Below are 14,795 nucleotides of genomic sequence, written 5' to 3'. Positions count from 1 at the left end.
CCGGCAATTTCGGTGAAGGCCAGATTAACCGACGACATCCCGTGGTTCAACTTCCTTTCAAATTTTGGCTTGGATCACATAAACCCTTCAAAGGCTTGTTTCCTCACCTGCAGGATATTGTCCACAAGCGACCTTTGCTTGCAGCTCCTCACTTTACTGCCAAGGCATAACTGGTATTTGGATAGATGACGCTGTAAACCATTTGTTGATTTATCGCCTAGAATAGATTGAAGTATCTTCTAAAAATGCAGATACTACTGCGCAGCTGGGGGTTAACATTTTTTGAGGTTTTATTTTGAATTTGTGTACATCGTGGACATTCCATTGCTCGAGACAGCGTTTGCGTGAAACGGCTGACAAGGGGTAAAATGTGGCCCATGCAAATTCACACTAGAAAGTGCCGTATTGTCTGCCTGCTGGTCGTTTGTTTCGTGCGCAAAAACGTCGGAAGGGCGTTACTGCATAACCATATACCCATTTATAGCAAAAGCTCTCAAAATTTGAGACCATCATTCCCATCAGTTTATCAACGCGTCTCCGTCTCATCATTGTGCGCCTAGGAGGCGAATACTAAACTAAAAGCAATTTCTCTTGTATTTGATTTTTTAGAAAGCTTGACCTATTCTACAGTTGAGGATGCCTTCACATATCCTCAAATCAAACAGGCTTTTCGGTACATCTTCATTAAGAGATGAACAGTGTGTGGATCCAGTGTGAATTTCTAAGGATCTTGCTTCCTCAAGCTCAACAGTCTAACGTTCCAAACTCACAGACATTTTCAAAAATAGCGCTCTTGAGGTTTTTATTAGCTTCGCCAAAAATATCATTTAAATGACGGACAAAAATGTGTTTTCTTCAAACTTTGCGTAGTGGTCGGGGCATAGAAATATTTTTTCTGAAAGTTAGTTTGCCCAGCATATGCATTCATACTCTCTCATGCAGCACAAAAATTTCGAGATGCTGTCTCCCATAAGAACGGTTACTAAGATAACCTGCGGTCTGTTCTCCAATGGAGTGGTTCTTTAACCCAAAGGGAGGAGTTATCGCCTTGGGCACTTATACACACATTAGATAACGCTTCTGTTCTAATTGTTTGGTGACAGTTTGTGTGATTCAGGCAAGATCAAGGCAAGTCTGACGAAACTGAATCCGCTGTGAATCATCGGTGCATGGCTTGAGTGCATCAGTCTTTCATCTAGGCATTTTTAAAGTAGATGTAACAGAAAATAATCCTTGAATTTCCAAACACTAAATTCATCAATTACCCGATGACTCCAGACTAAGGTATAACTTAGCTTGTGGTTATTCTTCCAAGTCAACAGTAAGTAACTGCTCTGTCACAAACAAATTCGTCTAGTTTGTTCATTTCAAAACAACGTGCGCCTGTGAGCACATTCCCAGAACCGCGATTGATGTGGTTATTCCAAACACCACAAACATCAAGCCTCAGGAACATCCTAATACTCATTACCTTAAGTCGAGACTAACTGCGTTATGTTAACCATAGAAATGATGAGCTGGTAAAAGCATTCGTCTAACGTTTGCTTTACTAACTCAATGGCAAACAGAACATAAAATAGCACACCTACTTTTCCAGTAATTGTTCTGTTTTACGGACCACCTGATCTACGACAAGGGGTAAATATCTTGCTATGATAAACAGCCTTTAATGCAACCCCGGACGTGGCGCTGGATAATGGGTTCTCAGAGAATTTAAGATAAAACTAACTTGAATATTGATATTGGTGGCATAATCAAGGCGTCAAGCCGCATTTCTTTAAATCCATCATAAACTACCATAAATGTTCAATCTAAGGGTAGGCCTAAGTGACAATTTTGTGATGAGTGCAAGTTTTACAAACAAGGGTTCGTTTTTCTAATAAATAATCTTCCTGACTACTCATCTCCTCACTTACCAGTCATATCAGCCATGCCTTTTTGAAACAGCCTTCTGATACCCATCGATTCCAAACTACCGATCAAACTGAAGGTTGACTCCAGTTTGAACTTTGGTAATTTGAAGGAAACCAAGCGGTCTTCTTGCTTCTCAACCAAAACACCCAGTCGATAAGATCCACTCAACACACTTTCCATGCCGGTCATGTCTGTCTTATCTGTAGGCATGACCACGACGAAAGAGTATCGCCCATTCTGTCGGAAAAAATCGAGCAAACAGATATTACGCACCTCCTTAACAAAGTGCATCACATCCTTTGCTTATGGCAGGAAAGTTGGCTTTCGGACATTTTTACTCAGAACGAAAATGGGAACTCCTGTTTCCTTGATTAGGCGTCTGACTGGATTTGAATTCAGTCTCACGGTTAGTCCAAAACTTTTTATGGGCATCAGATAAGCCTAAGACCCTGATCTTGAACTAGTTGGTACTATAACAACGAATGCAATAAGACACACACTTGTAGCGACTTTCATATATATCTCTCAAGCTGAATGAGGTCCACAAATGGTAAATGATTACTTTCAATTGCATGTTCCGAACGACCATTTCCTTTTATTTGCATGCTTCCTTACATCCAGGGAACGGGGCTGAAGAATCACTACAGAACTTTACACACGGCTAAAACAGAACGACTCCGTAAATCTGTGAAGTGCTATACCAAACTAATCTGGTAACTTGTTCCTTCTACACTAATCACTGATACTGTATTAAACGCAGTCACTACGTGAGCAAGGCTGATGCACAAACTTAATGGGTTCGAGCAGGATCTGACGTCTACTAACTGCTCATTCCATACGTTCGGCCTATTCTCCTAGTTGTAATAGCGCCCCGCAACATCGTTTTCGAATTGGAAATCTCTGGATGAAATCTGGGGCTTTCAAAGCCTATTTAAGTCAACTAATAGTACGGTGTCTCGCCGTGACAACAGCAGTTAAAATGTCGACCTTGACTCAGGGGTATTCAACGGTTCCCTGACAAGGGTCAGCTGTGTACTTCTGCTCACGAAGCAGCCCGGTATTCCGGTTTGAAAGCGGGACCACATCAAACAAAAACCAGTTTTGTTGATTAGTCTAGCTATATCTAACTAAAGCTTCACTGCCAACAACAAAGGAACAAAGCTAATTCAACTAAAACTTTGTGTTTATTTCTAATAATAAGCATCCTTCGAAATACGAAGACACGTCATACAGGTTGTGAGAAGATGTGAAGCAGGAATCAAGCAACCGATTAACTATACTTACCTTGAAAAATTTGCGTACCATTGCAATTCCCAAAGAAGCATCATAGAGATAGGGCAACTCTTCGGTTATGCTCATCATAGGAACATCGATTCGCCTTCCATTAACCATTGTAAATCCTTCAACGGTGGTTTGAACAGGCAAAAACATTCGTTGCCACATATCTGGATAACGGAACAATCACTGCGGTGGTTATTCAGATTTTTTGGTGCGAATTAAGATCAGGAGAGCTTTGCTGATAAAGTTTGGTTACAATAAACTAGAGAATTTATGACTGAGTCTATGGCTAACGGTCCAACTGATGATGTACAACTGCCTGTTGGTCTTGCACCAAGCAGTGTTGTCCCTTCCATCGCACTCCCAGTTTCTATTATTTCTATCTATCTTCTGATAGGTAACATCACATTTCAGTTGGCCGAAATACGGGGACAATGTGACAATTACTGTAGAAGCTCTCCACAACACTTCCAAGCATGGTTGACGAGAACGCTTCATTCTGAAAAAAAGAGGACCCCAGAATGATCCAGCTAGAAGAATGTGCCTTACTAGACTTCCGATTTGGTAAAACACCTAATTCCTTAATCCTGGAGGATGAAACGTTCTGATGGAGGCAAATTACTAAAGAATCTGAAATGCGTGCAGTGGGGGTGACGATAGAAGATAGAGATGGGCAACAATGATGCCCTCCTAATATGGCTCATGACTGCACTAACCTAACTTTAGAAAGAAAACTTTCCCCAAGTCTCTCGCTTTATATGGCTAAATAATAGGCATGTCTGAGTGGAAAGAATAATTTGCGGGATAAGAAACTTCACCATACTGATCGATAAAATCGTGTGAAGCATCCGGTGTGAATAATGCTACTAGAAAGGATTAACAGGTGTCAGCTATAGCTAGTTACAGCAGAGCTTAGGGAGGGGAAACAAATGAGGTGTCTTGGTGAAGACAAAACATACTTATTTATCATAGTTGGAGTGGCGGCTCCATTTTGTCTAACCAGTTATTATCAAACAACGGATGGCTGCCTCTGAAGGGACATAAATTAAACTTATAAAAGCCCGTACCTCCCATGCAAAGAAAAATCATTCTGCCATTACGAGGACACTCAGTCTGTCCAGGATATCTTCCACCAGAATCTGTCCTAAAGTGCGTGATCTGGTTCTTCTCAGAAAAACGAACAAAACCACTCAGATTTTGACCTCCAATCAAGCACTGACGCCCTTATTGTAACAATGCTGGTGGTGCACGCCAAAATTTTGCTTACTCTTTTATTGAACAAGTGAACCTTGGATATCGACTAACTATTCAGAAAGATCTCAAGAAGTTATTGTGATAAATGTGACATTGCCAGTAAAAGTAGTGAAATAATTGTTGGTAGATCACATTAGAACTCCGTGACAGGATTCATCTCTGCCACTAGCACCTTAACCGTGACTTCCAGTCAACACCAATTTCATGCAGCTATGCGATGTTTACATTTTTGAAACTGTTATGCTCAAAATATTTCGCGCTCAGGGTCCGCGTTCTCACAAATAACTATCAAAAGCTTTTATGAGTAGGATACGAGTGGATATCTTAAGGATATGTTGCTAGCACACTAGGGCAACTAGTTTGCTTTCCGATACGCGGAACCAGTACGTCAACTTAACAGGTGATCTGTGTGACCGAACCCAAAGGGATAGCTGGACTCTAGCGGCGCAACCAATGGTTTATTGTCCCTTCAGGAAATGCAAGTGAATTCAGGCAGCACTCGTTCTTCTTTAAAAAGATCCCGATATTCTGGCTACATTACAAACAATTTGATTTTTCATTCCTCAACGTCGTTACTACCTTTGAATGTCAACACGTTAACAAGTGCTACGCGAGTATCACGTGGTATTTCCGCCGGATTTTGGAATAATTGTGGAATAAGTCCTTTTGTTTCCGTGTTCACCCAACTGTTTATTCTCCTGGCTGCCTCCACGTTGTCCTCGAAATTCAGCTACAAGAGATAAAATTTGTTCAATCAGTTAATGTGATAGGGTAAATATTGTCCCAACTACACACGATCAGAAGTTAGCAAAATATTATCATAACAGGTTTGTTTATTCTAAAAACCAGCAACTAAAATAGTGTACAACTCCTTAGAATGGATAAATTATTGTATAGAAACTATTGCTTATCAGTTTAATTGCTAAAAATCGTAGGATATTTGGACTTTATCTCCTGCAACGTACAGTCCACTCTGTCAAAAGCATTACTAGAACTGTGCCGTTTCTGTTTGTATACACGTGCGATATCAACTACCATAAGCGCGCAAAGAAAGATGAAACTACGATAAAAGATGTGGTCGTTTCTTACTATTTATGACTGGTAAAATAACTTATCTAAACTGACCTGATAGAACTTTGAAAAATACTCGTTCTGCACACTCCAGTTGAAGAAAGTATCCACATCATATCCCGCCTTGAGGAATATCCCATTGGCTATTTTGATGACATTTGTTGGGCGGTCATTCGTCACGGTCTGTTCAGCCGACAGCTCATGATACAAGTCACGATAGAGCATTTTTACTTCTTCCATGGCTGGTTTCAAGTTGTGCTCGGTCATGTCCCGTCGCAGCTGGAGTGTTTGACCAATCTCAAGAGCCGTACGACCCTTGGTAGCGCCGGAACCAAACAGAGTGGCAAGCAGGAAAAGCACATTTATCGGGCATGTGAGGAAATTTCGGTCCATGGCTACGAAAGCGAAAACGAGAGGGCCGAATGATAGTTAGGTACGAATTCAACCTCTAAAACTGCTCAATTGGTGTCCCTTAGAGGTTTTCAAAGTTTTATTGAGGACATATAGGATTCATCTTACTCATCAGTACCGAGTCAGGACATCAGCGTTAGTTTTTACAGCAATTTAGATTGGAAACTTCTTGCTGCTGAGCCCTCACATGCCGCAGTGAAACTCTAAAAGCTACAGGCTTGATCCTATTCCCCAAGTACGTGGGGGAAACGTTTACCTCATGCAACCACGCATCTCGTGGTCAGGGAAGGTATGTCGGGTAGACTTGTTCATATTTTGTGGGCCTTGACGGAAGCTTTAAGACCGCGCCGTATTCTGGTCACCAATAAGGTGGCGCCCTCCAGTAATTAGGTACCATTCAGTCAGAATACTGCATTCGTTTATTTGAATTTAGCTGCTTGACATTTCCGTGTTTGATAGGCAAAATAATCGCCAGCTATGTAGTTGTTTTAAGCAGCTTTCTCCTTCATCAGTCACCGTGATGAGTTCACTTCGGAACATTCACTATTCATGCTAAGTTCTAGGGGATGTAGTGTTTTGGAATTTAGTGTTTTTGGAAGTCTGAATTTGGAACTCTTCGTGTTAAGAAGATGACGAATGTCTTCATCCCCACAAAGTAGACAGGATCACCCGCAGCACTTGTCAACTAGTTCAATTGTGAACTAATTCAACAACAAGCATCAGTAAGCATAAGTGTTAAGGTAAATGAACGGAGCTTTTTAGATAATTGCTCTTCGACGTTTGGCGCTAAGTCTTATCCGACAATCCACCGAGGAAATCTCAATTTTACACTCATCTGCAAACTAATTTGGTTTTTTTCGACAGACTCACCTGGAACCCAGCTGAATCTCTCGTTTGTGATGTCCTCAATTTTTACTGACCAATGCATAAAGTTTTTATATACGAAACCTGTCTACGTAATATCCTCACCCAAATCTGACTGGTCCTGTTTTCATTTAAGAAGAGAGTGTTTACTTATGTAGGGCATAAAATTATACCCGTGAAAGGTAGGTCACACTTGCAGCGTCTCCTACCTCCTGTACACTTGCCTAATCATACGATTGGTGTTTTGGGATGCTCATAAAAACAAAAGGTAGAATGTGTTCAAATTGGTCGCCTCAAGCACGCTACGTGCCTAAGCATTCAATGAACTTCAATGTGTAAAACTAGGTTTCAATACATTATCAACAACAGGTATCTGTACGCTTGGTTGTCAAAGCCTGTATTCTAGGCCGTAAAACATTAAAGAACCAATTCCTGGTGAAGACACACCACAAAATTACAACAAAAAATAAATCACTGGCAACTCGGTCTGTTGCTGTCTAATTTCACTAGCTAATTTGCATATCACAAACTAGTTCACAGACTGCCTGAAGAAAGGTTGGACAAGATCAAACCTCATCCATCATGCCTAGTGACCCAACTTAACAATGAAGCAGTGCCAAAGACGTTGCCCGCATTCTTGGTAATCGATTCATTAGTTCAGACCAGTAAAACTAACACTATCATTGTGATAGAAGAAAGTACAGTATTTTTTGAAGAAGATGGCGTCTATTTATTGATGTGCAAGGCTGTTTCTCTGAGTCGAAACTGGAATGGAAAAGAAGAGAAATCAATTCTGTTTGATTAATCGATCTGAGGTGTACACTTTTAGATTGTTTTCCCCTTGGCAGACTAGATATTAGATAGTTAAGCGGAAATTATGTAGCTGAACTTTGACATTTAACCCGCTTAGCAACAATGACGTAGGATTCAGAAACTAGCTACTTGGAAAGCGTATACGGCAACACACTCCGTGTAGTATGACGAATGGGGAGCTCCCTTCCCACTTATCTGGACGAAATCGTGGTAATCAAAACATAAGGCAACTTTCTATACCTTTTATCTGCGGAAACTGAAGGATATGTGGAGTCGTGGGCTTTTGCGCCTTAACTCTTGGTTAAGTAGAGACCCTCCTTATGTGGACGCTCGCTCTGTCCGGGGGGACGAAGTCCTTGTTTCAAGTCAAATTACTATAGAATCAACTTGGTCGGATGGGATGACTTGCTTACTCTGGGTAGGTATGTAGAGCAAAAATACCAACAAACTAATTTAGCTTCTAACAATAAACACACACTTCTTCCAGATCAGGTCCCCCATGGGGGTAATCGGACTGGTCTGCAGAATAACAGAAATGACCTGAGCCGACCTAGTGCTCAGCTTGTGCATCAATATCCAACACCTGCCCATATCACTGATTGTGAATCTCTTGGCAACAAACCCACCCACTGATAGAGCTGGAATAGCACCCTGCGATAGTCCAAGTTCGTTATAAGTCACTGGCTACCGAAGGCAATCTGTACCAATTTGTGGCCTGCATATCGGCGACCTAAGGCGTCCTCTTTCCCCGTACATTGAATTGCATATACGTCTCACAATGTTGCAAATATATTTCACATCTAATAGGAGTAAGCTATACCAATTGGCATAGCAGGTTCAGAAATGAGATTCTACTAGCTTCATAAATTTTACTGAACACCTGAGATGCAATCAAGTAGAAAGTCGCGACAACAGATACGAAGAGGTCCCACATTCCTCCAACCTCTTTTTCAACCCCACCTGCGGAGCAAACGGCACGAATGATTACTTCACGACTTTCCGGCCACTTACTGATCGTGTGGAGACCCAAAAATGCATCACAACTAGTAAATTGTCGCCTAAATACCACCTGACATGCCTCACAGAGCAGTATGTCAGCATTTCCTGACAGCTGGACGAGGCAAAAAGGTCAGTTTGAAGGAAGAAGTGTGGGAATTTATGGTTTCGACAACGTCAGTTACTTTACCTCTCCTCAAGCCGCTGTCTAGCTCTCGGAGTGCACCCAGTAAACACAAAAAACAGTGAATATAGGTGAACAGATAAGGGTTCAACATCCCGTCATTAAGAGTGATTAGCCTATTTTAAATCCCCCGTTGTTTTACTGCATGTTATACTTGGTATGCAAAAATTTGATTTTCGAACGTCATAAAGGCATCCCTTCGATGATACGAATCTTCCTATTTGGCTCATGGGACGTGAATACCCATGGTGATAAAAATTTATAGCGAAGCTAATCTCTTAATGACACCTGACAACTTCGCTAATCTGAAACAAGTTTTACAACAGTGCTTTGTCCCACAAAGCCTAATAGCAAACATTATTTACCTACCTTGTACTTAAAAAAGCCGGTGCAATCTCATGTACTACGCGCTTAACTCGGTCCAATTCTGCCCTCAAATTGGATTTTGTTCACTTTAAATTATTCCTAACAACCAACGTACTATTCTTCTTAACGGGAACTGTGCGGTCAAGCACCTCAGCACAATCGAAATAGTTCCAACAATTAGAGAAATGCACTCATTTGTGGACAAATTTGATTTTGCGAGAGACTCACCAGGAACCCAGCTGAATCTCCCGTTTGTGATGTTTGCAGGCAACTGAATGTGCTACATCATACCGCCTCATGTTTCACTTGCAACCATATTCGAAATATCGCGATGTATGTATATTCGTAATGCATAAGGTTGCCGAGTAGAGCATTACGAATAGTTCCAACAATATTTTACTCGCCTAACCGAAGGGTTATCAGTCAGGTCCAGCTTCCCTCACGAGAGAAAAGTGCAAGCAGCCGGACGGGGAATGAGGTGGACATACTGATAATAGCTCACCAGACCAGCTACCACAATCGTAACCCCATTTCGTTGAAAGTTTTCGTGCTACCGGTTTTCAGAAATCCACAATGATGGATTATGTTAAACTGGTTGTTTTAAGTTGCGTGTGATCCAGTGTGTCACAAAGAACCAACGATCGGTCTAATTTTATTTATCAGGTTTCAAAGACTCACCGTGATCCGGTAGATACATTCATTATAACGAGATATGTAGGAAAGCAGACAAGGTTCTAGAATTTCACTTCAGCTGTCTGTCAGTTTGAAAGGTTTCAGACATACAAGCTATAACCAGGCCACGCGGTTTACATGATCCTTCCGGTAAGAGCTAAACAAAATACCCTAAGGGCTGGAAAACGTGAGAGACTGGAAGCTTGAATGCCCTCATTGGTATGCAAGAATGCGCTCTTTAATGCCGGATGTAAAGAGACTGAAAGTTATCGCAGCAGGATTGTCTCCGCATCTCTGTCGCACACTAAACAATACTGTGGGTTTCATTGAAGAACTTTTTGACAGCCTGGCATAATACTTGGAGCAACAATCTATTTGATCACCCTTTACCTACAGGCGGGACTGTCAGACTTTATAAGACAAACAGAGGCTGTGGATATGGAGCCTAGTAAGGCTGCATAGTCTCGGTCCCAGAAACCTTCCAAATGCTCTGTTCAATGACGGTTTTGAATTCCTCATCCACCACCTGTGTAGCCTATTTGCTTCTATCTAAGAAAAAGTGACCATCTTGAGTGATATGAATCAGCTGATAATGGTGTGCACCATCAAAAAGCTTATCCGCAATGGTTTCGGTAACCACATAGAAGGCCCGTCTGAGTCCCTTTGTAACAAGACTCCGGTTGTCACTGATTATTTGTCCTTTTAAGGCAGCGCTCAAAACCTTCACCCATGAGCATCAGGCGGGATTTTGACGTAGTAGAGGCCAAGTTGATCACATTGCACTCCGTCAGCTGTTCGAGTGATGGCATGCATAGATCATCCTAATATTCCTCGGCCTTCAGAGTGAGTTAGATTCTGTCGAACTGTCAGTGCCCTCAACTGCCCTTGCCCCAAGGTTTTGTGATAAAAATCCGGAGGTTGTGGAGTATCCTGCATTGCTCGGTAGTTGAATTAGCTTTGATGAAGAATGAAGGACATAGTCTTTGCGAAAAGATGATGTTATGAATTTTTAGGCTTTTGAATGCCGATGTCTAATGTTGGACAACATCAATAGATTACTTAAAAAGCCAATGACAAAACTGGTAACTAATTATATAGCAGGTGGTTTGGTGGCAGAAAACATCCAGAGCCATCAACTGCGGTAATTTGGCCATGTGCTACGAATGCCGATAAATCGTTTACCAAAACGAGTGTTGTCCTTCTTGTGAACTGCGAAGTGGAAAATATGTCCATTGGTAGAAGGTTTTGTAAGACACATCGGAGATTTCGGGAGTGTTCGTTGCTGTCTGCCTTCCAGTACAGTGTCCCTATGTGTTTGGCCGGAGATCAGAAATACCGCCTTGACAGAATGAGCAGTGTTCATACTGCTACTTGCTTTCCAGATTGTTTGACCAAGCTTTTGGATGTGTTGATACCGCAGAATGCTTGTGGTAGGCTGAAATCAGCCCAGCCCCATCTACTCTTTTCCTTGGTTTTATGAACTCAAATGTCATTAAAGAAAGCTTTTTGCTCGTACGGCAGTGGAGCATTGTTATAGTCAAAAATGTTACTGTTTCATAAAAACAATAATGAAAACAACGGTGTTGGTGGCGATGAAGTTAATGATGATGAATTTCCAATCCAAAGTTTTAGGACGACTTCCAGTCAGAACTCGGTTAGAAGTTGCCCCAAATCTGTCCTAAACATGGCTTGGCAAACAAAAGAATAGCAACCCGGTAGCTAGAAGATACAACTTCAGCTACCAACTTGTCGTTAAGGCTGGGTCACTGTTCATCATAAATCTCGAAAAATGCGAGAAAGTCTGTTGTGCGTGGAAAAGTGAATGCACAACATTTGAGGCATTCTATAGAGGAAGATTTTGGTAGCCCAGGTAGCGTAGATGATCGTTTGTTAGTTCGCTGAGCTGGGCAATTTGACTGCAAACGTCTCACCACCAATCGAGGTGACATCAGTACGTTGTTAGGGTACGTAGCGGTGTGTAGCGATGGGTTGGTTGTTGTACACAACACCAATACCATGCTCCCCAACAACCCACTGATGATGTCACCTTGATTGGTGACCTTTGCAATCAAATTGCTCAGCTCAGCGAACAAACCAACGAACACTTAAGGCATTAAGTGAGGCTTGTAATAAAATTATATTTATATGTTCATTATTTCCTAAGCTGTTTATCATGAATCGTACTAGCATTTGAAAGAAAGGTTGCTTTTGACGTAAAGCGCACCGAAAACGATATAGAGTGCTTCTACGAGAATAGAAGCTCAATTATTCCCGTAACGTACACGAAAACAACAAACTGGTGGGAAAAACGAGACCGGAGACATAAAATAGTAGGAAGCGTGTAGTGAACATTTAAATGAAAAGTGTGCTCGGTTAAATCCGAAAATAGTGTCTGATCAATTAACACTACTTGCCCGTTTACTTGTGGAAACTTAAAATGAGTAAGGCCCCCCACAGGAAGCCAATTCTGGTACCGCAGCTGATTCATTTTAAAAGAATACAAACGGATTTGGAAGCTAGTACTAGCAGATGTAAATTGCTTTCTGCCAAAAAAACCGTCCGTTATCTCAAAGTTTCCATTTTTCGTTCTGGTATTCCTATTACCTGTTGACTGCCTTGGAGAGGCATTCCTCACCTCGGGTCTTCATGAAATACTCAACTTAACTGACAGTGCCTAGATTTTCACAGATTCCTCTCCAGTATGAAAGCAGATTACCAGTTAGCTGCATTTGCTGATATTAACACCTTCTTACTGCTTACCACAATAGTTTTTGAGTTGCATATACGTATAATTATACCACATCCACATACTTTTTCTCTTTGTGACTCCGGTATCTTCTAATCAACAGATGACGTGCTTGCCTCACCTGCAAGTTATATTGTGGTACAAGAAAGGAACCTCGATTTTTCTGTGAAAACTAGTCCTAAACGCACCTATCAAAATAGATCGAGGCTCTGCAATATCAGAAGTAAGTCTTTATGACGGGTTACTCATTAAAAACTCATTTCAAATATGTGCCTCTGCTTACATGTCAAAATATAGAAAATACTGCATCTTACTAAAAACACCGTATATACTCACGAAAATCAAAGGAAGTTTGTCCTAAATAATTTCGCGTGAAGAGCACTTGTGAGGGTTGCCCCTCATAGTTCGATACTTCGCCATCGCTTCTGATGCACATTTGACTACTCCGTTATTTACCTTCATACCAATCATTAGTGGATGAAATTTAAGGCGAATTTCAGCCAATGAATTCAGCTAAGTACCGGTAAACAACAAACCGAACCAAATTTCGTCTGGGCGAATGAACTGCAGTCGAAATCAACCAATCCGGTTTCAGCGGGGTACTTACGCCAGTGATATATGTGGGTTTGTAGTTGCAATTTTTTCTTCGTTGCTTCTTTGGCCTAGACACATTACAGAACAAGCATCCTTCGACAGAAGAGAATAAAATACTAACACAAGTTGATCTGCTGAATCCATACAGTGCGTTTTTGCAAACTGCTTTGATTGTGATATGAATGAGTTGAGTAAACAGTGAAATTAAACGTAGTGACTTCCCAACAGATCCGGAAAGCCGAATAGTCCTTTACATTGGTACGTAAATGATCGCTTTGCAATATCTTTTTCAAATTTATCATTCTGTATAACAAACTGAAAGCAAACGTTGTGGAGTATCGACTTAACAATTTTATCGATTGTCAATCACATTCTATGCGTGGGACACAGATGACGCCAGTATAGCATTTAAAAATTTACTGCGCAATTTCAGCTTTGAGTTGTCAGCTTCCAGTGGGGGGCATGTCGATCAATCAATACAGACCCATCTTGTGAGTCGAAATCCATGATACAAGCTGTCAGCTTTGAATTAAAAGATGAATCTGATTGGTCAACCGCATGGTTGGCTCCTTTTCACTGTTCATTGCTATCCACTCCTATCTATGGTGTGAAAGTTGATGGTTTTTGGCAGTGCGGCTGAAGAAATAAGAGCATACTGTAACACTTTCCTTCTTGTCGTATTATTTAGGCGGATAAAGTGACCCAGCGTTCTAACTTTATCGTTCTCAACTTATTCATTGCTCCCTACCATCAAGGAATTCCAGGAGTTCCACAGAAAAATCTAACTTGTACCCGCTCTAACTTGGGCAAAAATCAAAAAGCTGTGGTAATTTGTATCCGGAACTCCTGTCACATCAGAATAAACCAAAAGACCTGTATGCAATGTTGATGGTGCCACAGTCTAGCGGAATGTACATGTGCCTGAAAGTCCTCTGCGCTGTGTAAATTGAAGGCGTATGACCGGGGGATGAACCAAAATGACATATTTCTAAGGGTATCAGCATATCCAAGCGTTATATGAGGTGACGCTAACTACAAACTGGAGGTTTATAACGTGCAATTTGCTTAAATGCACCATCCACTTTCCAAGTTCCAACACACAGAAAACTGTATTTATTTTCCTGACAACCAGCGTTTAGTCTGAGCTGTCGAGATTGGAAGACTTCGACAGAAAGAATAGGCGCGCATGAAATTAGGGGCTGACCCGATTTGAAGGTGAAAAAATCAGGGTCCTACTCCACCGGCTACTGTGCTTAGCGAGCGCCTTTTAGCGAGATTAGTCTTTTGGTTTCCTGAAATATTTTCACCGTATTCAGCTGTGTTGTAGAAACGATCAACCTGCTTGTAGAAGGATAGTGCAATCAATGCACCCAAAATTTTCCAGCCCGTCTACCTTTCAGAAAAGACAGCGCTGCTTTTTCTACGACTAAGCGTAGGACGTCAATATTCCGCAAGCATGATTCCGACAAATGACACTACTTTACTACGATGCTACCTAGTCCTTGCACCCCGTAAATAACCTTTCAGGAACGGATGCGATTGAGCAAGTGATTTCCAGTCGATAAAGGAAAGAGAATAAAAACAACGGTGCAGCTCAGTCATTGGGATGATTATATATATATATATATATAT

The 14,795-nt window shown here is 41.4% G+C and overlaps 1 protein-coding gene across 1 annotated transcript in view; it reads right to left on the bottom strand.

Moving 5' to 3' along the window:
- T265_13901 (hypothetical protein) overlaps positions 1-13,016 on the bottom strand; it is a gene marked incomplete at both ends in the record, with an annotated part of 23,168 nt that extends 10,152 nt beyond the window's left edge. Inside the window, 5 exons of the mRNA XM_009171069.1 lie at positions 1,917-2,151; positions 3,199-3,359; positions 5,026-5,176; positions 5,572-5,912; positions 12,906-13,016. Coding sequence (XP_009169333.1) covers positions 1,917-2,151; positions 3,199-3,359; positions 5,026-5,176; positions 5,572-5,912; positions 12,906-13,005 — 988 coding nt within the window. The remainder of the gene's footprint in view (positions 1-1,916; positions 2,152-3,198; positions 3,360-5,025; positions 5,177-5,571; positions 5,913-12,905) is intronic.
- Positions 13,017-14,795: the final 1,779 nt, after the last annotated feature.

The sequence above is a fragment of the Opisthorchis viverrini genome, assembly GCF_000715545.1.
Source record: "Opisthorchis viverrini unplaced genomic scaffold opera_v5_115, whole genome shotgun sequence".
Taxonomy (NCBI): Eukaryota; Metazoa; Platyhelminthes; class Trematoda; order Opisthorchiida; family Opisthorchiidae; genus Opisthorchis; species Opisthorchis viverrini.
Note: the sequence above shows the minus strand (reverse complement) of the source record. Positions and strands in the feature narration are given on the sequence as shown.